Raw genomic sequence first — 21139 nt, 5'->3', positions numbered from 1 at the left:
GTTTTATTTTAACCACGAAAGAAATCACCACCAAAAACAGTTTTATTTTAAACACCGAAGAAATAACCATTAAAAACTGTTTTATTTGAGAGCATGCGTGGATCCGACCTGGTCGGACGCACATTTTGAGGCGGAGCAAAAATCCTCCCTTCAAAACAACATCGCTGATATTATGAACTGTTTTTCGTCCTCTACTGGTATGTATCCGTAGTTTTCCAAGCTGATGACTAGAAACGGTCGCAAAAATAAACGTGGTGCTCGAGGATCACTCGAAGACGAAGGCGTCTTGAACGAGGCGAAGCGAGTCAACATGGCGGCAAACAATGAAACGAAAACACCAAACAACGCACCTCCTGAGCCTAGTCTGGCCGAGTTAAAGGACATATTGGCCGATATACAAGTTAAAGTAACTGGAATACAGCACGAGAACCTAAACCTGAAGGAAGAAATCGCCCAATTTAAAGCGGCTTTTCAATCGCAGAAACGGGATCTGGAGAAGATGAAATCTACACTTGAAGCTTCCATGAATGCAAATCTAGCGCTTAAAAAAGAACTTGATGCCACGAAGAAAAAGCTGAAAGATGAAATCGAAGAGTCGAAACGATTAAGCGAAGAACTGGATGACCTAGAACAATATACAAGAAAAAACTCGCTTGAAATTCATGGAGTTCCTGCGAACGCTTATAGCAGCACCGAAGAGGTATTTTTAAAGCTAGGTGAAGCCCTACATGTGCCGATTAAAGCGGACGACATCGAGATTTCGCACAAGCTAAAGGCTCGTAACTCTCCAATAATCGCTAAATTCGTCAGCCACAAGGTGAAATCTTATTTATACAAGGAGCGTGTTAAGTTAAAGAATCTGAAAGTATCTGATCTCTTTCCAACAACGAGTTACGCCTCCTCAATCGGCGGAGGGAATCGTCTTTTTCTAAATGAAAATCTTACAGCATATCGTCGAGGTATCGTGAAGAGAGCTAATGACATGAGAAAGGAGGGACTATTACTTAGTGTGTGGACTATGGACGGAAAGGTATTTGTAAAAACGTCACCCTCAGGAGCACCGGTAAGAATTTACTGTGTAGAGGACTTGGATAATCTTTAGGTTTTATGGAGGGAAGATCTTGCTATAAGGACGCAGAGGGACACTCCTAATTAGAATTGATTATCTTTTTTTTTTTTTTCTATTTGTTTGTTTTCCTAAGGTCAGTGGTCGTAAATCGAAATTTTATTTATTTATTTATTTATTTTTTTATTCATTGCTGCAGCTTTGGTATTTATGAATCCGATTGAGCATGAAAAAATGCAAATGTTTGTCGCTCAATGTTCGTGGTCTTAGGGACCCAACAAAGAGAAGGAGCATATTCTCTTATTTAAAAGATCAGGGAGCCTCTTTCAATTTTTTACAAGAAACCTATTCAGAGGTTAACGATGAATCTGTTTGGAAAAATGAATGGGGAGGGCAAATTGTTTTTTCTCATGGGAGCCGTCATAGCAAAGGAGTGTGCATTTTGATTAACCCATCAGTGAATACAAAAATAGAGTTTTCTTTTTCTGACACCCATGGTAGAATAACCTTAATTACAGTGAGCTTCACACGTTTTAGGCTGTCATTGTGTAACATTTATGCCCCAAACAATCCAAACGAGCAATTGCAATTTATACAAGAGCTTAATAATTGTTTGATCGACAAATCAGAACTTACAACGCTAATTATAGGGGGAGACTGGAACTGTACCTTGACAAAAAAAGACAAAAAAGGTGGATTGGCATGGAAAGCTACGAACTTTAGAAATGCAATTTTAATAACAATGGATATGTTTGATCTCATTGATATTCAAAGGGAACGATATCCCAACACAAACAAATTTTCTTATACATCAAAAGCTTTGAATGTAAAATCAAGGATTGATTTCTTTTTAATATCGAAAGAGCTGAAAAAGTATGTTAAATCAGTAGATATCCAGGCTTCAATCGCTCCAGATCACAAAACAGTTTACTTGTCACTAGATCTGCCAAAAAACACCTCGAGGGGGCCGGGGTTTTGGAAATTTAATAACACACTGCTGGACGACAAGGAATATGTTGAAAAGATACGGAAGATATACCCGAAGTTACGAGAGAAACTTAAAAACGTGGAAGACAAACGGTTATTCTGGGAACTGTTAAAAATGGAGATCAGATCGGTCACCATTGCGTTCACAAAAGGAAAGTGTAAATTAATAAATAAGCGAGAATCTGAAGTAACGAAACTATTAGATGATTTAGACGTGAAAATTTGCCAAAGCAATGACCTACAAAACATAGATAGTGAATTAAAAATATATGAGGACTTAAAAAAGGAACTCCAAACGATATATGAAAACAAAGGTAAAGCGGCAATGTTTCGGTCCAAATGCCGGTGGTTAGAAAAAGGAGAACGTCCGACTTCTTATTTCTTCAATCTGGAGAAAACAAATTATAACAAGAAGACAATCTCCGAGCTTGAATTGGAAAACGGAGAATTTATATACAACGAGAAAGAGATTTTGTCGGCAATAGAAGATTTCTACAGAGACCTTTACACATCAAAGATATCGGGAGCGCAGTCTGAGTTCGATCACTTCACTCAAAATTTAACGACACCCCAATTACTGAATGATGAACGAGATGAACTGGAAGGAATCCTAACATTTGAAGAATGTAAAGATACATTAAAGTCCTTTAGCAACGGAAAATCGCCTGGTGAAGATGGATTTACAGTCGAATTTTACAGATGCTTTTTTGATATCCTAGGAAACGATCTGGTGGATTCTTTGAACACTGCTCATGAGAAAGGTCAATTATCCATTTCCCAGCGTAGAGGTGTGATAATTTTAATTCCAAAAGAGGAGGAATCCTTGGCAAATCTTAAAAATTGGAGACCAATCACCCTCTTAAATGTGGATTATAAAGTAGCAGCAAAGGCTATAGCTAAGAGAATTGAACCTTTATTACCTAAGTTGATACACTCGGACCAAACAGGGTTTGTAAAAGGTCGATACATCGGAGAAAATATAAGACTTATTAGTGATTTAATGGAACAAACAAAAAGGGATCAAACTACAGGGATTCTCCTTTCATTAGACTTTCGCAAAGCCTTTGATACTTTAGAATGGTCACTGATACAACATGCTCTCAGGATTTATAACTTTGGGACAAACTTAAGGAAGTGGGTAGAGGTCTTCTACAAAGACATTGAAAGCGCAATCCTAAACAATGGTTTCGCTACTAACTGGATTAAACCCTCCGTGGGTGTGAGGCAAGGATGCCCTTTATCTCCTTTTCTCTTTATTCTGACGGCAGAACTAATGTCCAACAAAATTAGACAGTCTGACAATGTGAAAGGCATCAACCTTTGTAATCACGAAGTTAAATTGAGGCAGTTTGCAGACGACACTAATCTTTTCTGTGCAGACGTGGGTTCGGTTGAGGAGGCATTGATTATTTTAGGAGAATTTGGGAAAATATCTGGCTTACGTTTAAACATTGAAAAAACAAAGGCTATGTGGTTAGGCAAGTGGGCTAATAATCGTAATAAACCATTAAGTCTTAAGTGGGTTCATTGCCCGACCAGATTCCTTGGAATATATTTATCGTATGATTCTAAAGGTAATGATGAACTAAATTTTAAAATTAAAATCCAAAAACTCCAAACGAATCTTGATATTTGGAGATCCAGAGACTTATCACTGTTTGGAAGGGTTCTAATAATTAAAGCACTAGGGATCTCGTCTCTTGTTTACTCTATATCCAATATAGACGTTCCAAACGATGTCATAGATAATGTTAAAAGACGCCTTTTCTGGTTCTTATGGAAAAATAAGCGTGACAAAATTAGAAGAGCTGGACTTTACCAGGAATATGTCAAAGGTGGACTACGTATGGTTGATGTTGAGACAATGATAAAATCGTTACGTTTAGCTTGGATTCCTAGGCTTTTAAACTGTCAAAATCAGAATTGGAAGACGTTACCAGACTATTGTTTTAGAAAGAGAGGAGGTCTGAGATTCCTTCTTAACTGCAATTACAATGTCAAGTATTTACTCGATCTACCAAGGTTCTACAGAGAAATGCTCGAGTTTTTTAGGGAGCTAAGAACTTTTTATTCTACCAGGGACTTTCATGATACAATTTTGTTCAACAACAAGGATATCCTAATTGGTGGTGAACCCTTTTTTATTAAAGAGTGGTTCTTGAAAGGAGTACGAGAAGTCAAAGACCTACTGAGAAGCGATGGTAGTTTCTTATCTTTCAATGACTTTCGAAGGAAATATGGCTTAACTAACACTAACTTTCTCCAATTCTATCAGGTCGTTAACGCTATACCAAAACACCTGGTCTCAAAATCAATATCAATGCAATATTCCGCCCTGGCTCATATCAACGATGTAACTTCTTTTCATCTTGGAAATGAGGTACGAATCAACCTTATGGAAGCGAAGGCGAAAGATTTCTATTGGCTCATAATTAATAAAACGTATAACGACAAGCATTCTGGTCCCCAACGTTGGGACACTACTCTCAATTTAGATGAAGAAAAATGGAGTGACATTTTCAGTTCCGTTCGGGATATCAGCAAGGAAAATAAAATGAAAGAATTTCACTTCAAGCTTATACACAGAATTATCGTTACGAAGAAAGAACTTCACAAATTCGGAATTAAAACAGATAATGAATGTATTTACTGCGGGGATCAAGACTCTATTGACCATACTTTCCTTGAATGCCACTTCACTCAGCGCTTCACTAGAACTTGTTTGTCTTGGTTTAATGATAACAATAACACAAACTTTACTCCAAACAAAGAAGAACTCTTATTTGGAATCTTTAATAACTCCATGCCATTATTAAAGAAATTTAATTACACACTCTTATTCATCAAGCGACATATATACACCAGGAAACTTAACGAAGAACCATTGCTTCTCTCCGACTTTATAAAAAAAATTAAATTTAAATACCGCGTTGAAAAATTTCAAAGTTAATTTTTGCTGTCGAAAAACAATATGCTCCTTCTTTTACCTACATTAGCTTCAGCTAATTTCTTAAGTAATAGCTGCCGCGCTAATGCAACGGCTTATGCAGTTTTGATTTTGTGTGTACGTGTGTTTAGTATCTGCGTTTAAAATAAACTTCTGTCATATAGAATAGTATAGCCTGCGAGCAAGCCCCCCACCCCCAAGCTAGAGAGCTTGCTCGCAGGCTAAGAATTGTAATACGGTAATATATTATCACAACTTTGTAATAATAGTAGCATTGTAGCTGTTGTATTATTATTTTTTTTCTTTTCTTTAACTATTTAAAAAGTGTAATAAGTATTTATGTAGTGAAATAAAGTTCTTCTTCATTAAAAAAAAAAAAAAAAAAAAAAAAAAAAAAAAAAAAAACTGTTTTATTTTAACCACCGAAGAAATAACCACCAAAAACAGTTTTATTTTAACCACCGAAGAAAAAACTACCAAAAACAGTTTTATTTTAACCACCGAAGAAATAACCATTAAAAACTGTTTTATTTAGACCACCGAAGAAAAAACCACCAAAAACTGTTTTATATTAACCACGGAAGAAATAACCACCAAAAACTGTTTTATTTTAACCACCGAAGAAATAACCACCAAAAGCTCTTTTATTTTAACCACCAAAGAAATAACCACCAAAATCTGTTTTATTTTAACCACCGAAGAAATAACCACCAAAAACTATTTTATTTTAACCACCGAAGAAATAACCACCACAAACTGTTTTATTTTAACCACAGAAGCAATAACCATTAAAAACTGTTTTACTTTAACCACCGAAGAAAAAAGAAGCAAAAAGAGTTTTATTTTAACCACGAAAGAAATAACCACCAAAAACAGTTTTATTTTAAACACCGAAGAAATAACCATTAAAAACTGTTTTATTTTAACCACCGAAGAAATAACCACCAAAAACAGTTTTATTTTAACCACCGAAGAAAAAACCACCAAAAACAGTTTTATTTTAACCACCGAAGAAATAACCATTAAAAACTGTTTTATTTAGACCACCGAAGAAAAAACCACCAAAAACTGTTTTATATTAACCACGGAAGAAATAACCACCAAAAACTGTTTTATTTTAACCACCGAAGAAATAACCACCAAAAGCTCTTTTATTTTAACCACCGAAGAAATAACCACCAAAAACTGTTTTATTTTAATTATAAAAGAGAAAAACAGTTTTTGAAGTAAAAAGTTTTTTTAAAGTAAAACAGTTTTTGGTGGTTATTTCATCGGTGGTTAAAATAAAATAGTTTTTGGTGGTTATTTCTTCGGTGGTTAAAATAAAACAGTTTTTTGTGGTTATTTCTTCGGTTGTTAAAAAAAAACAGTTTTTGGTGGTTATTTCTTCGGTGGTTAAAATAAAACAGTTTTTGGTGTTTATTTCTGCGGTGGTTAAAATAAAACAGTTTTTTGTGGTTATTTCATCGGTGGTTAAAATAAAACAGTTTTTGGTGGTTATTTCTTCGGTGGTTAAAATAAAACAGTTTTTGGTGGTTATTTCTGCGGTAGTTTTTAGTGGTTTTTTCTTCGGTGGTTAAAATAAAACAGTTTTTGGTGGTTACTTCTTCAGTGGTTATAATAAAACAGTTTTTGGTGGTTATTTCTTCGGTGGTTAAAATAAAACAGGTTTTGGTGGTTATTTCTCCGGTGGTTAAAATAAAACAGTTTTGGGTGGTTATTTCTGAGGTGGTTAAAATAAAACGGTTTTTGGTGGTTTTTTCTTCGGTGGTTAAAATAAAACAGTCTTTAGTTTTTATTTCTTCGATGGTTAACATAAAACAGTTTTTGGTGGATATTTCTTTAGTGGTTAAAATAAAACAGTTTGTGGTGGTTATTTCTTCGGTGGTTAAAATAAAACTGTTTTTGGTGGTTTTTTCTTCGGTGGTTATAATAAAACAGTTTTTGCTGGTTATTTCTTCGGTGGTTAATATAAAACAGTTTTTGGTGGTTATTTTTTCGGTGGTTAAAATGAAACAGTTTTTGGTGGGTACTCGTTGGTGGTTAAAATAAAACTCTTTTTGGTGGTTTTTTCTTCGGTAGTTAAAATAAAACAGTTTTTGGTGGTTATTTCTTTCGTGGTTAAAATAAAACAGTTTTTGGTGGTTTTTTCTTCGGTGGTTAAAATACAACAGTTTTTGGTGGTTATTTCTTCGGTGGTTAAAATAAAACAGTTTTATATAGTTGTTTCTTCAGTGGTTAAAATAAAACTGTTTCTAGTGGTTTTTTCTTCGGTGGTTAAAATAAAACAGGTTTTGGTGGTTATTTCTTCGGTGGTTAAAATAAAACAGTTTTTGGTGGTTATTTCTTCGGTGGTTAATATAAAACAGTTTTTGGTGGTTATTTCTTCGGTGGTTAAAATAAAACAGTTTTTGGTGGTTATTTCTGCGGTGGTTAAAATAAAACAGTTTTTGGTGGTTATTTCATCGGTGGTTAAAATAAAACAGTTTTTGGTGGTTATTTCTTCGGTGGTTAAAATAAAACAGTTTTTTGTGGTTATTTCTTCGGTGGTTAAAATAAAACAGTTTTTGGTGGTTATTTCTTCGGTGGTTAAAATAAAAAAGGTTTTAGTGGTTATTTCTGCGGTGGTTAAAATAAAACGGTTTTTGGTGGTTATTTCTTCGGTGGTTAATATACAACAGTTTTTGCTGGTTATTTTTTCGGTGGTTAAAATAAAACAGTTTTTGGTGGTTATTTCTGCGGTGGTTAAAATAAAACAGTTTTTGGTGGTTATTTCATCGGTGGTTAAAATAAAATAGTTTTTGGTGGTTCTTTCTTCGGTGGTTAAAATAAAACAGTTATTGTGGTTATTTCTTCGGTGGTTAAAATAAAACAGTTTTTGGTGGTTATTTTTTCGGTGGTTAAAATAAAACAGTTTTTGGTGGTTATTTCATCGGTGGTTAAAATAAAACAGTTTTTGGAGGTTATTTCTTCGGTGGTTAAAACAAAACAGTTTTTGGCGCTTTCTTCTTCGGTGGTTAAAATAAAACAGTTTTTGGTGGTTACTTCTTCACTGGTTAAAATACAACAGTTTTTAGTGGTTATTTCTTCGATGGTTAAAATAAAACAGTTTTTAGTGGTTATTTCTTCGGTGGTTAAAATAAAACGGTTTTTGGTGGTTATTTCTTCGGTGGTTAAAATATAACAGTTTTTAATGGTTATTTTTTCGGTGGTTAAAATAAAACAGGTTTTGGTGGTTATTTCTTCGGTGGTTAATATAAAACAGTTTTTCGTGGTTATTTCTACGGTGGTTAAAATAAAACAGTTTTTGGTGGTTATTTCTTCGGTGGTTAAAATAAAACAGTTTTTGGTGGTTACTTCTTCAGTGGTTAAAATAAAACAGTTTTTGGTGGTTATTTCTTCGGTAGTTAAAATAAAACAGTTTTTGGTGGTTATTTCTTTCGTGGTTAAAATAAAACAGTTTTTGGTGGTTTTTTCTTCGGTGGTTAAAATACAACAGTTTTTGGTGGTTATTTCTTCGGTGGTTAAAATAAAACAGTTTTATATAGTTGTTTCTTCAGTGGTTAAAATAAAACTGTTTCTAGTGGTTTTTTCTTCGGTGGTTAAAATAAAACAGGTTTTGGTGGTTATTTCTTCGGTGGTTAAAATAAAACAGTTTTTGGTGGTTATTTCTTCGGTGGTTAATATAAAACAGTTTTTGGTGGTTATTTCTTCGGTGGTTAAAATAAAACAGTTTTTGGTGGTTATTTCTGCGGTGGTTAAAATAAAACAGTTTTTGGTGGTTATTTCATCGGTGGTTAAAATAAAACAGTTTTTGGTGGTTATTTCTTCGGTGGTTAAAATAAAACAGTTTTTTGTGGTTATTTCTTCGGTGGTTAAAATAAAACAGTTTTTGGTGGTTATTTCTTCGGTGGTTAAAATAAAACAGTTTTTAGTTGTTATTTCTGCGGTGGTTAAAATAAAACGGTTTTTGGTGGTTATTTCTTCGGTGGTTAAAATAAAATAGTTTTTGGTGGTTCTTTCTTCGGTGGTTAAAATAAAACAGTTATTGTGGTTATTTCTTCGGTGGTTAAAATAAAACAGTTTTTGGTGGTTATTTTTTCGGTGGTTAAAATAAAACAGTTTTTGGTGGTTATTTCATCGGTGGTTAAAATAAAACAGTTTTTGGAGGTTATTTCTTCGGTGGTTAAAACAAAACAGTTTTTGGCGCTTTCTTCTTTGGTGGTTAAAATAAAACAGTTTTTGGTGGTTACTTCTTCACTGGTTAAAATACAACAGTTTTTAGTGGTTATTTCTTCGATGGTTAAAATAAAACAGTTTTTAGTGGTTATTTCTTCGGTGGTTAAAATAAAACGGTTTTTGGTGGTTATTTCTTCGGTGGTTAAAATATAACAGTTTTTAATGGTTATTTTTTCGGTGGTTAAAATAAAACAGGTTTTGGTGGTTATTTCTTCGGTGGTTAATATAAAACAGTTTTTCGTGGTTATTTCTACGGTGGTTAAAATAAAACAGTTTTTGGTGGTTATATCTTCGGTGGTTAAAATAAAACAGTTTTTGGTGGTTACTTCTTCAGTGGTTAAAATAAAACAGTTTTTGGTGGTTATTTCTTCGGTGGTTAAAATAAAACAGTTTTTGGTGGTTATTTCTGCGTTGGTTAAAATAAAACAGTTTTTGGTGGTTATTTCTTCGGTGGTTAAAATAAAACAGTTTTTTGTGGTTATTTCTTCGGTGGTTAAAATAAAACAGTTTTTGGTGGTTATTTCTTCGGTGGTTAAAATAAAACAGTTTTTAGTGGTTATTTCTGCGGTGGTTAAAATAAAACGGTTTTTGGTGGTTATTTCTTCGGTGGTTAATATACAACAGTTTTTGCTGGTTATTTTTTCGGTGGTTAAAATAAAACAGTTTTTGGTGGTTATTTCTGCGGTGGTTAAAATAAAACAGTTTTTGGAGGTTATTTCTTCGGTGGTTAAAACAAAACAGTTTTTGGCGCTTTCTTCTTCGGTGGTTAAAATAAAACAGTTTTTGGTGGTTACTTCTTCACTGGTTAAAATACAACAGTTTTTAGTGGTTATTTCTTCGATGGTTAAAATAAAACAGTTTTTAGTGGTTATTTCTTCGGTGGTTAAAATAAAACGGTTTTTGGTGGTTATTTCTTCGGTGGTTAAAATATAACAGTTTTTAATGGTTATTTTTTCGGTGGTTAAAATAAAACAGGTTTTGGTGGTTATTTCTTCGGTGGTTAATATAAAACAGTTTTTCGTGGTTATTTCTACGGTGGTTAAAATAAAACAGTTTTTGGTGGTTATTTCTTCGGTGGTTAAAATAAAACAGTTTTTGGTGGTTACTTCTTCAGTGGTTAAAATAAAACAGTTTTTGGTGGTTATTTCTTCGGTGGTTAAAATAAAACAGTTTTTGGTGGTTATTTCTGCGTTGGTTAAAATAAAACAGTTTTTGGTGGTTATTTTATCGGTGGTTAAAATAAAACAGTTTTTGGTGGTTATTTCTTCGGTGGTTAAAATAAAACAGTTTTTGGTGGTTATTTCTGCGGTAGTTTTTAGTGGTTTTTTCTTCGGTGGTTAAAATAAAACTGTTTTTGGTGGTTTTTTCTTCGGTGGTTAAAATAAAACAGTTTTTAATGGTTATTGCTTCTCTGGTTAAAATAAAACAGTTTTTGGTGATTATTTCTTCGGTGGTTAAAATAAAACAGTTTGTGGTGGTTATTTCTGCGGTGGTTAAAATAAAACAGTTTTTGGTGGTTATTTCTTCGGTGGTTAAAATAAAACAGCTTTTGGTCGTTATTTCTTTGGTGGTTAAAATAAAAGAGCTTTTGGTTGTTATTTCTTCGGTGGTTAAAATAAAACATTTTTTGGTGGTTACTTCTTCAGTGGTTAAAGTGCCCATATCGGAAAATTTTTTATTTTCTTATCTGAATCTAAACATCACCCTAAGAACTTCAGTGAAAAAATTTTTCGATTTCCATAAAACGCGAATTTTTTATGAATTTTATAAGACGTTCAAATTTGCCGCCATTTTGGCCCACCATTCGCATTAGTCTCCTCTCGATTTAGCAAGAGCTGTGACGTAGATTCAGGAACACGTGACTTCAGCCTTTCTCTGGATCTCACTGAAAACAAGTTGCGGTATTTCTGCACGTTTCTCGAAAATGCAGGAAAGATGTGTTGCAGCGAGATGTGGAAAGATCAAAGACGAAGCAAATGGAATAAGCATGCACAGGATTCCTTTCTTTGGCACTACATGCCCGCAAAGACTGAGGAGGCGAAAGAAATGGATCGATTTTATGCTGGAGCGGAGGAAGATGTGGACGCGCGCCTGGAAAGACCTCGTCCTTGTGCTCGATGCACTTCAATGACGAGGATTTCACAAGGCTGATGAAGTCAGGTTTAAACTTAAAACGTGAACTGAAGTAGGATGACATCGCGTTTGTGCTTATCCTTTAAAACAGCTAAGCGAAAGGAAGACGAAGACCGAGAGACACCTTCGAAGAGGAGCAGGGAAAAGCGAATGGTAAGCTTTCGATGCTGAATATTCACACCCGCTTGTGACATTCTAAGCGTTGTAACCTTCTGAGGTTTATAGTTTGACCTCACTGTTAACTCAGTCGCAAGTTTTATAAAATATAGCGTAATTGTTTTGGTATATATTCTCATAGATCGTGAGATCCGCGAAGTTTCGTTGAGACCAAGCTCTCAAAAAATACTAGCACAAATGCTACCACTGATGTAAATAGATCGATGCGAGAACGGTCGCACTCGGCGGACACAGAAAACATTGTAAACCACGATGTAGATAAGGTAGATAAACTGCAGCAAGAATTCAACGAGCTCAAACAAATATTGTACACACATGTGTTGCAGAATTCTGCAAACAATAAAAATGTTGAAAAGTATAACAGCTTTATCTCTGAAAACCTAACCACCACAACGGGGGTTCAAAATAAAAAAGGGCACAAAACAAATAACAAGCGCAAAGAGCGTAGAAAAAAATGGGCAAAAAATTGGATTGAGATACAAAGAGAAAAACACGAGAAATTCATGAAGAATTTTTCAAACAAACAACTTAGCGACAGCCTGTTAGCGTTATTTCTAAAGGGCTCAAATTTGTCCCGACACCGGTGACAGACACGCATTACATTAGACGCCAACTCTTGTTAGACTTCGAACATTTCGCAAGACGTATGCGCCTAAAAGATACAATGGATTTTGTAAACTGTGGGACAGTGACAAAAAGGAAATTAACCTGTTCATTGGACAAGCTAACAACTTCCATCCTACAATTAAATTTACGGCCGAAATTTCAGAGAACGAGACAAGCTATTATTATCACAGTTCAACACGTGTCCTTCCTGTAGTTCCGCGAGAACAATGTCGCTAGTCAGCGCTTCCCAATTGCCTTCGAGTTCCTTGCAGCAGTAGCACTCGCTGATATTTGCTAGCAGATCACGGCTACAGTTACCACAAGTACATCTACATGGAAAATAATTCCTTCGAATGTTTGTGAGTACTTGGCCATAGTTTTGACAGATGATAATGAAGAGCGCGTATGCAAAATGCAAGGTGAGAAGTTTACCATCCACTAACACGCACTCTATTCTCCAAGCGTTTCGTTAAATCTTCCTCGAGTCGTCGCTTCTCCTCTTGTTCCTTGCGATATCTTTTTAGCCATTCTTCGTCTGCTATCGGCTCGTCCGCGTACGGTTCGAGTGTATCATCATCTTCACACGTATTACTTGTCTCGTGGACGCCATCTATCGCCTCGACTTCGACGCTTTCAAATTCGTCCTAGCTGCTTTCTTCAGCGGTTTGCTCACTTTCCGTGTCAGATAAGTTTTCTGCCATGGAATATACTTATTTGGAGCTAAGTTTTTCCTTCCTACCGGTGAATCTGACGATTTTCTTTCTGCCGCGAATGTACTTTACTGAAGGTCAAGTGAGTGCATAGACTCGAGAGTTCCTGAATGTACGTCACAGACCATGTCACGTGGCCCTATTGTGAGCCTGTCGGCATTCTCATCAGCGGGGCGGGTGGACCGCAATAAAATAGGATTTTAAAGATTTGTAAAATTCATAAAAAATTCGCGTTTTATGCAAATCGAAAAATTTTTTCACTGAAGTTCTTAGGGTGATGTTTAGATTCAGATAAGAAAATAAAAAATTTTCCGATACGGGCACTTTAAAATACAACATTTTTTTGTGGTTATTTCTTCGGTGGTTGAAATAAAACAGTTTTTGGTGGTTATTTCTTCGGTGGATAAAATTAAACAGTTTTTCGTGGTTATTTCTTCGGTGGTTAAAATACAACAGTTTTTTCTGGTTATTTCTTCGGTGGTTAAAATAAAACAGTTTTTGGTGGTTATTTCTTTGGTGGTTAAAATCAAATAGTTTTTGGTGGTTATTTCTTTGGTGGTTAAAATAAAAGAACTTTTGGTGGTTATTTCTTCGGTGGTTAAAATAAAACAGTTTTTGGTGGTTATTTCTTCCGTGGTTAATATAAAACAGTTTTTGGTGGTTTTTTCTTCGGAGGTCTAAATAAAACAGTTTTTAATGGTTATTTCTTCTGTGGTTAAAATAAAACTGTTTTTGGTGGTTTTTTCTTCGGTGGTTAAAATAAAACTGTTTTTGGTGGTTATTTCTTCGGTGGTTAAAATAAAACAGTTTTTAATGGTTATTTCTTCGGTGTTTAAAATAAAACTGTTTTTGGTTGTTATTTCTTTCGTGGTTAAAATAAAACTGTTTTATCTCGTTTTTTCTTCGGTGGTTAAAATAAAACAGTTTTTAGTGGTTATTTCTTCGATGGTTAACATAAAACAGTTTTTGGTGGTTATTTCTTTGGTGGTTCAATTAAAACAGTTTGTGGTGGTTATTTCTTCCGTGGTTAAAATAAAACTGTTTTTGGTGGTTTTTTCTTCGGTGGTTACAATAAAACAGTTTTTAATGGTTATTGCTTCTGTGGTTAAAATAAAACAGTTTTTGGTGATTATTTCTTCGGTGGTTAAAATAAAACAGTTTGTGGTGGTTATTTCTTCGGTGGTTAAAATAAAACAGTTTTTCGTGGTTATTTCTGCGGTGGTTAAAATAAAACAGTTTTTAGTGGTTATTTCTGCGGTGGTTAAAATAAAACGGTTTTTGGTGGTTATTTCTTCGGTGGTTATTATACAACAGTTTTTGCTGGTTATTTTTTCGGTGGTTAAAATAAAACAGTTTTTGGTGGTTATTTCTACGGTAGTTTTTAGTGGTTTTTTCTTCGGTGGTTAAAATAAAACAGTTTTTAATTGTTCTTTCTTCGGTGATTAAAATAAAACTGTTTTTGGTGGTTATTTCTTTCGTGGTTAAAAGAAAACAGTTTTTGGTGGTTTTTTCTTCGGTGGTTAAAATAAAACAGTTTTTGGTGGTTACTTCTTCAGTGGTTATAATAAAACAGTTTTTGGTGGTTATTTCTTCGCTGGTTAAAATAAAACAGTTTTTGGTGGTTACTTCTTCAGTGGTTATAATAAAACAGTTTTTGGTGGTTATTTCTTCGCTGGTTAAAATAAAACAGTTTTTGGTGGTTATTTCTTCGGTGGTTAAAATAAAACAGTTTTTGTTGGTTATTTCTTCGGTGGTTAAAATACAACAGTTTTTGGTGGTTATTTCTTCAGTGGTTAAAATAAAACTGTTTTTGCTGGTTTTTTCTTCGGTGGTTAAAATAAAACAATTTTTGGTGGTTATCTCTTCGGTGAATAAAATAAAACAGTTTTTAATAGTTGTTTCTTCAGTGGTTGAAATAAAACTGTTTTTGGTGGTTTTTTCTTCGGTGGTTAAAATAAAACAGGTTTTGGTGGTTATTTCTTCGGTGGTTAAAATAAAACAGTTTTTGGTGGTTATTTCTTCGGTGGTTAAAATAAAACAGTTTTTGGTGGTTATTTCTGCGGTGGTTAAAATAAAACAGTTTTTGGTGGTTATTTCATCGGTGGTTAAAATAAAACAGTTTTTGGTGGTTATTTCTTCGGTGGTTAAAATAAACCAGTTTTTAGTGGTTATTTCTTCGATGGTTAACATAAAACAGTTTTTGGTGGTTATTTCTTTGGTGGTTAAATTAAAACAGTTTGTGGTGGTTATTTCTTCGGTGGTTAAAATAAAACTGTTTTTGGTGGTTTTTTCTTCGGTGGTTAAAATAAAACAGTTTTTAATGGTTATTGCTTCTGTGGTTAAAATAAAACAGTTTTTGGTGATTATTTCTTCGGTGGTTAAAATAAAACAGTTTGTGGTGGTTATTTCTGCGGTGGTTAAAATAAAACAGTTTTTGGTGGTTATTTCTTCGGTGGTTAAAATAAAAGGGCTTTTGGTCGTTATTTCTTTGGTGGTTAAAATAAAAGAGCTTTTGGTTGTTATTTCTTCGGCGGTTAAAATAAAACATTTTTTGGTGGTTACTTCTTCAGTGGCTAAAATACAACATTTTTTTGTGGTTATTTCTTCGGTGGTTAAAATAAAACAGTTTTTGGTGGTTATTTCTTCGGTGGATAAAATTAAACAGTTTTTGGTGGTTATTTCTTCGGTGGTTAAAATACGACAGTTTTTTGTGGTTATTTCTTCGGTGGTTAAAATAAAACAGTTTTTAATAGTTGTTTCTTCAGTGGTTAAAATAAAACTGTTTTTGGTGGTTTTTTCTTCGGTGGTTAAAATAAAACAGGTTTTCGTGGTTATTTCTTCGGTGGTTAAAATAAAACAGTTTTTGGTGGTTATTTCTTCGGTGGTTAATATAAAACAGTTTTTGGTGGTTATTTCTTCGGTGGTTAAAATAAAACAGGTTTTGGTGGTTATTTGTGCGGTGGTTAAAAAAAAAATTAGTTTTTTGCGGTTATTTCTTCGGTGGTTAAAATAAAAGTGTTTTTTGTGGTTATTTCTTCTTTGGTTAGAGTAAAACCCTTTTTGGTGGTTATTTCTTCCGTGGTTAACATAAAACAGTTTTTTGTGGTGAAATCTTCGGTGGTTAAAATAAAACAGTTTTTGGTGGTTATTTCTTCGGTGGTTAAAATAAAACTGTTTTTGGTGGTTATTTCTTCGGTGGTTAAAAGAAAACTGTGTTTGATGGTTGTTTGTTCGGTGGTTAAAATAAAACAGTTTTTGCTGGTTATTTCTTTGGTTGTTAAAATAAAACAGTTTTTGGTGGGTATTTCTTCGGTGGTTAAAATAAAACAGTTTTTGGTGGTTTTTTCTTCGGTAGTTAAAATAAAACAGTTTTTGGTGGTTATTTTTTCGGTGGTTAAAATAAAACAGTTTTTGGTGGTTATTTCTTGCCTGGTTAATATAAAACAGTTGTTGGTGGTTATTTCTTCGGTGATTAATATAAAACAGTTTTTGGTGGTTATTTCTTCGGTGGTTAAAATAAAACAGTTTTTGGTGGTTATTTCTTCGGTTGTTAAAATAAAACAGTTTTTGGTGGTTAATTCTTTGGTGGTTAATATAAAACAGTTTTTGGTGGTTATTTCTTCGGTTGTTAAAATAAAACAGTTTTTGTTGGTTATTTCTACGGTGGTTAAAATAAAACAGTTTTTGGTAGTTACTTCTTCAGTGGTTAAAATAAAACAGTTTTTGGTGGTTATTTCTTCGGTGGTTAAAATAAAACAGTTTTTGGTGGTTATTTCTTCGGTTGTTAAAATAAAACAGTGTTTAGTGGTTATTTCTTCGGTGGTTAAAAAAAACATTTTTTGGTGGTTATTTCTTCGGTGGTTAATATAAAACAGTTTCTGGTGGTTATTTCTAGGGTTGTTAAAATAAAACAGTTTTTGGTGGTTATTTCTTCCGTGGTTAAAACAAAATAGTTTTTGGTGGTTATTTCTTCGGTGGTTAAAATAAAACAGTTTTTGGTGGTTACTTCTTCAGTGGTTAAAATACAACAGTTTTTGTTGGTTATTTCTTCGATGGTTAAAATAAAACAGTTTTTAGTGGTTATTTCTTCGGTGGTTAAAATAAAACTGTTTTTGGTGTTTTTTTCTTCGGTAGTTAAAATAAAACAGTTTTTAATGGTTATTTCTTCAGTGGTTAAAATAAAACAGTTTTTGGTGGTTACTTCTTCAGTAGTTAAAATAAAACAGTTTTTGGTGGTTACTTCTTCAGTGGTTAAATTAAAACAGTTTTTGGTGGTTATTTCTTCGGTGGTTAAAATAAAACAGTTTTTATTGGTTATTTCTACGGTGGTTAAAATAAAACAGTTTTTGGTGGTTACTTCTTTTGTGGTTAAAATAAAACAGTTTTTGTGGTTATTTCTTCGGTGGTTAAAATAAAACAGTTTTTGGTGGTTATTTCTTCGGTGGTTAAAATAAAACAGTTTTTGGTGGTTACTTCTTTAGTGGTTAGAATAAAAAAGTTTTTGGTGGTTATTTCTTCGGTGGTTAAAATAAAACAGTTTTTGGTGGTTATTTCTTTGGTGGTTAAAAGAAAACAGTTTTTGGTGGTTATTTTTTCGGTGGTTAAAATAAAACAGTTTTTGGTGGTTATTTCTTCGGTGGTAAATATAGAACAGTTTTTGGTGGTATTTCTTCGGTGGTTAAAATAAAACAGTTTTTGTTGGTTATTTCTACGGTGGTTAAAATAAAACAGTTTTTGGTGGTTACTTCTTCAGTGGTTAAAAGAAAACAGTTTTTGGTGGTTATTTCTTCGGTTGTTAAAATAAAACAGTTTTTGGTGGTTATTTCTTTGGTGGTTAAAAGAAAACAGTTTTTGGTGGTTATTTCTTCGGTGGTTAAAATAAAACAGTTTTTGGTGGTTATTTCTTTGATGGTTAAAAGAAAACAGTTTTTGGTGGTTATTTCTTCGGTTGTTAAAATAAAACAGTTTTTGGTGGTTAATTCTTTGGTGGTTAATATAAAACAGTTTTTGGTGGTATTTCTTCGGTGGTTAAAATAAAACAGTTTTTGTTGGTTATTTCTACGGTGGTTAAAATAAAACAGTTTTTGGTGGTTACTTCTTCAGTGGTTAAAAGAAAACAGTTTTTGGTGGTTATTTCTTCGGTGGTTAAAATAAAACAGTTTTTGGTGGTTATTTCTTTGGTGGTTAAAAGAAAACAGTTTTTGGTGGTTATTTCTTCGGTTGTTAAAATAAAACAGTTTTTGGTGGTTAATTCTTTGGTGGTTAATATAAAACAGTTTTTGGTGGTATTTCTTCGGTGGTTAAAATAAAACAGTTTTTGTTGGTTATTTCTACGGTGGTTAAAATAAAACAGTTTTTGGTGGTTCTTTCTTCGGTGGTTAAAATAAAACAGCTTTTGGTGGTTATTTCTTCGGTGGTTAAAATAAAACAGTTTTTAGTGGTCATTAGTGGTCATTTCTTCGGTGGTTAAAAAAAAAACAGTTTTTGGTGGTTATTTCTTCGGTGGTTAATATAAAACAGTTTTTGGTGGTTTTTTCTTCCGTGGTTAATATAAAACAGTTTTTGATGGTTATTTCTTCGGTGGTTAAAATAAAACATTTTTTCGTGGCTATTTTTTCGGTGGTTAATATAAAACAGATTTTGGTGGTTATTTCTTGGGTTGTTAAAATAAAACAGTTTTTGGTGGTTATTTCTTCGGTGGTTAAAATAAAACTGTTTTTGGTGGGTTTGTTTTTTTCGGTGGTTAAAATAAAACAGTTTTTAATGGTTATTTATTCGGTGGTTAAAATAAAACTGTTTTTGGTGGTTTTTTCTTTGGTGGTTAAAAGAAAACAGTTTTTGGTGGTTATTTCTTCGGTTGTTAAAATAAAACAGTTTTTGGTGGTTAATTCTTTGGTGGTTAATATAAAACAGTTTTTGGTGGTATTTCTTCGGTGGTTAAAATAAAACAGTTTTTGTTGGTTATTTCTACGGTGGTTAAAATAAAACAGTTTTTGGTGGTTACTTCTTCAGTGGTTAAAAGAAAACAGTTTTTGGTGGTTATTTCTTCGGTGGTTAAAATAAAACAGTTTTTGGTGGTTATTTTTTTGGTGGTTAAAAGAAAACAGTTTTTGGTGGTTATTTCTTCGGTTGTTAAAATAAAACAGTTTTTGGTGGTTAATTCTTTGGTGGTTAATATAAAACAGTTTTTGATGGTTATTTCTTCGGTGGTTAAAATAAAACATTTTTTGGTGGCAATTTTTTCGGTGGTTAATATAAAACAGTTTTTGGTGGTTATTTCTTGGGTTGTTAAAATAAAACAGTTTTTGGTGGTTATTTCTTCGGTGGTTAAAATAAAACTGTTTTTGGTGGGTTTGTTTTTTTCGGTGGTTAAAATAAAACAGTTTTTAATGGTTATTTATTCGGTGGTTAAAATAAAACTGTTTTTGGTGGTTTTTTCTTCGGTGGTTAAAATAAAAATTTTTTTGGTGGTTATTTCTTCTGTTGTTAAAATAAAACAGTTTTGGGTGATTATCTCTGTGGTGGTTAAAATAAAACAGTTTTTTGTTGCTTAATTCTTCGGTGGTTAATTTAAAACAGTTTTTAATGGTTATTTTTTCGGTGGTTAAAATAAAACAGTTTTTGGTTGTTATTTCTTCGGTGGTTAAAATAAAACTGTTTTTGTTGGTTTTTTTTCGGTAGTTAAAATAAAACAGTTTTTAATGGTTATTTCTTCGCTGGTTAAAATAAAACAGCTTTTGGTGGTTACTTCTTCAGTGGTTAAAATAAAACAGTTTTTGGTGGTTATTTCTTCGGTGGTTAATATAAAACAGTTTTTGGTGGTTTTTTCTTCGGTGGTTAAAATAAAACAGTTTTTATTGGTTATTTCTACGGTGGTTAAAATAAAACAGTTTTTGGTGGTTACTTCTTTTGTGGTTAAAATAAAACAGTTTTTGGTGGTTATTTCTTCGGTGGTTAAAATAAAACAGTTTTTGGTGGTTATTTTTTCGGTGGTTAAAATAAAACAGTTTTTAGTGGTTATTTCTTCGGTGTTTAAAATAAAACAGTTTTTGGTGGTTTTTTCTTTGGTGGTTAATATAAAACAGTTTTCGGTGGTTATTTCTTCGGTGGTTAAAATAAAACTGTTTTTGTTGGTTATTTCTACGGTGGTTAAAATAAAACAGTTTTTGGTGGTTACTTCTTCAGTGGTTAAAATAAAACAGTTTTTGGTGGTTATTTCTTCGGTGGTTAAAATAAAACAGTTTTTGGTGGTTATTTCTTCGGTGGTTAAAATAAAACAGTTTTTGGTGGTTATTTCTTCGGTGGTTAAAATAAAACAGTTTTTAGTGGTTATTTCTTCGGTGTTTAAAATAAAACAGTTTTTGGTGGTTTTTTCTTTGGTGGTTAATATAAAACAGTTTTCGGTGGTTATTTCTTCGGTGGTTAAAATAAAACTGTTTTTGTTGGTTATTTCTACGGTGGTTAAAATAAAACAGTTTTTGGTGGTTACTTCTTCAGTGGTTAAAATAAAACAGTTTTTGGTGGTTATTTCTTCGGTGGTTAAAATAAAACAGTTTTTGGTGGTTATTTCTTCGGTGGTTAAAATAAAACAGTTTTTGGTGAATATCTCTGTGGTGGTTAAAATAAAACAGTTTTTTGTTGCTTATTTCTTCGGTGGTTAATTTAAAACAGTTTTTAATGGTTATTTTTTCGGTGGTTAAAATAAAACAGTTTTTGGTTGTTATTTCTTCGGTGGTTAAAATAAAACTGTTTTTGTTGGTTTTTTCTTCGGTAGTTAAAATAAAACAGTTTTTAATGGTTATTTCTTCGGTGGTTAAAATAAAACAGCTTTTGGTGGTTACTTCTTCAGTGGTTAAAATAAAACAGTTTTTGGTGGTTATTTCTTGGGTTGTTAAAATAAAACAGTTTTTGGTGGTTATTTCTTCGGTGGTTAAAATAAAACTGTTTTTGGTGGGTTTGTTTTTTTCGGTGGTTAAAATAAAACAGTTTTTAATGGTTATTTATTCGGTGGTTAAAATAAAACTGTTTTTGGTGGTTTTTTCTTCGGTGGTTAAAATAAAAATTTTTTTGGTGGTTATTTCTTCTGTTGTTAAAATAAAACAGTTTTTGGTGATTATCTCTGTGGTGGTTAAAATAAAACAGTTTTTTGTTGCTTAATTCTTCGGTGGTTAATTTAAAACAGTTTTTAATGTTTATTTTTTCGGTGGTTAAAATAAAACATTTTTTGGTTGTTACTTCTTTTGTGGTTAAAATAAAACAGTTTTTGGTGGTTAT

At 32.8% G+C, this 21139-nt stretch overlaps 3 protein-coding genes across 3 annotated transcripts in view; 2 read left to right on the top strand and 1 right to left on the bottom strand.

The window, feature by feature from the left end:
• The window catches only part of LOC146459020 (uncharacterized), a 274511-nt gene that overhangs the window by 175675 nt on the left and 77697 nt on the right, over window positions 1–21139 (top strand). The window lies entirely within an intron of this gene.
• LOC146459026 (uncharacterized) overlaps window positions 1–21139 on the bottom strand; it is a 202537-nt gene that overhangs the window by 149297 nt on the left and 32101 nt on the right. The window lies entirely within an intron of this gene.
• Window positions 96–1542, top strand: LOC146459029 (uncharacterized). Its single transcript, XM_085089871.1, has one exon. The coding sequence runs from the start codon at window positions 224–226 to the stop codon at window positions 1100–1102; it is 879 nt and encodes a 292-aa protein (XP_084945997.1). The 5' UTR covers window positions 96–223; the 3' UTR covers window positions 1103–1542.

The sequence above is a fragment of the Pavona decussata genome, unplaced genomic scaffold (genome assembly GCF_977016875.1).
Source record: "Pavona decussata unplaced genomic scaffold, jaPavDecu1.1 SCAFFOLD_223, whole genome shotgun sequence".
Lineage (NCBI taxonomy): Eukaryota > Metazoa > Cnidaria > Anthozoa > Scleractinia > Agariciidae > Pavona > Pavona decussata.
The sequence above is the reverse complement of the archived record's forward strand: the minus strand, read 5'-3'. Positions and strand labels throughout refer to the sequence as shown.

Bases quoted from the DNA above. Each gene is read 5' to 3' on its own strand.
- LOC146459029 (XM_085089871.1), top strand. From the start codon at position 224: ATGACTAGAAACGGTCGCAAAAATAAACGTGGTGCTCGAGGATCACTC.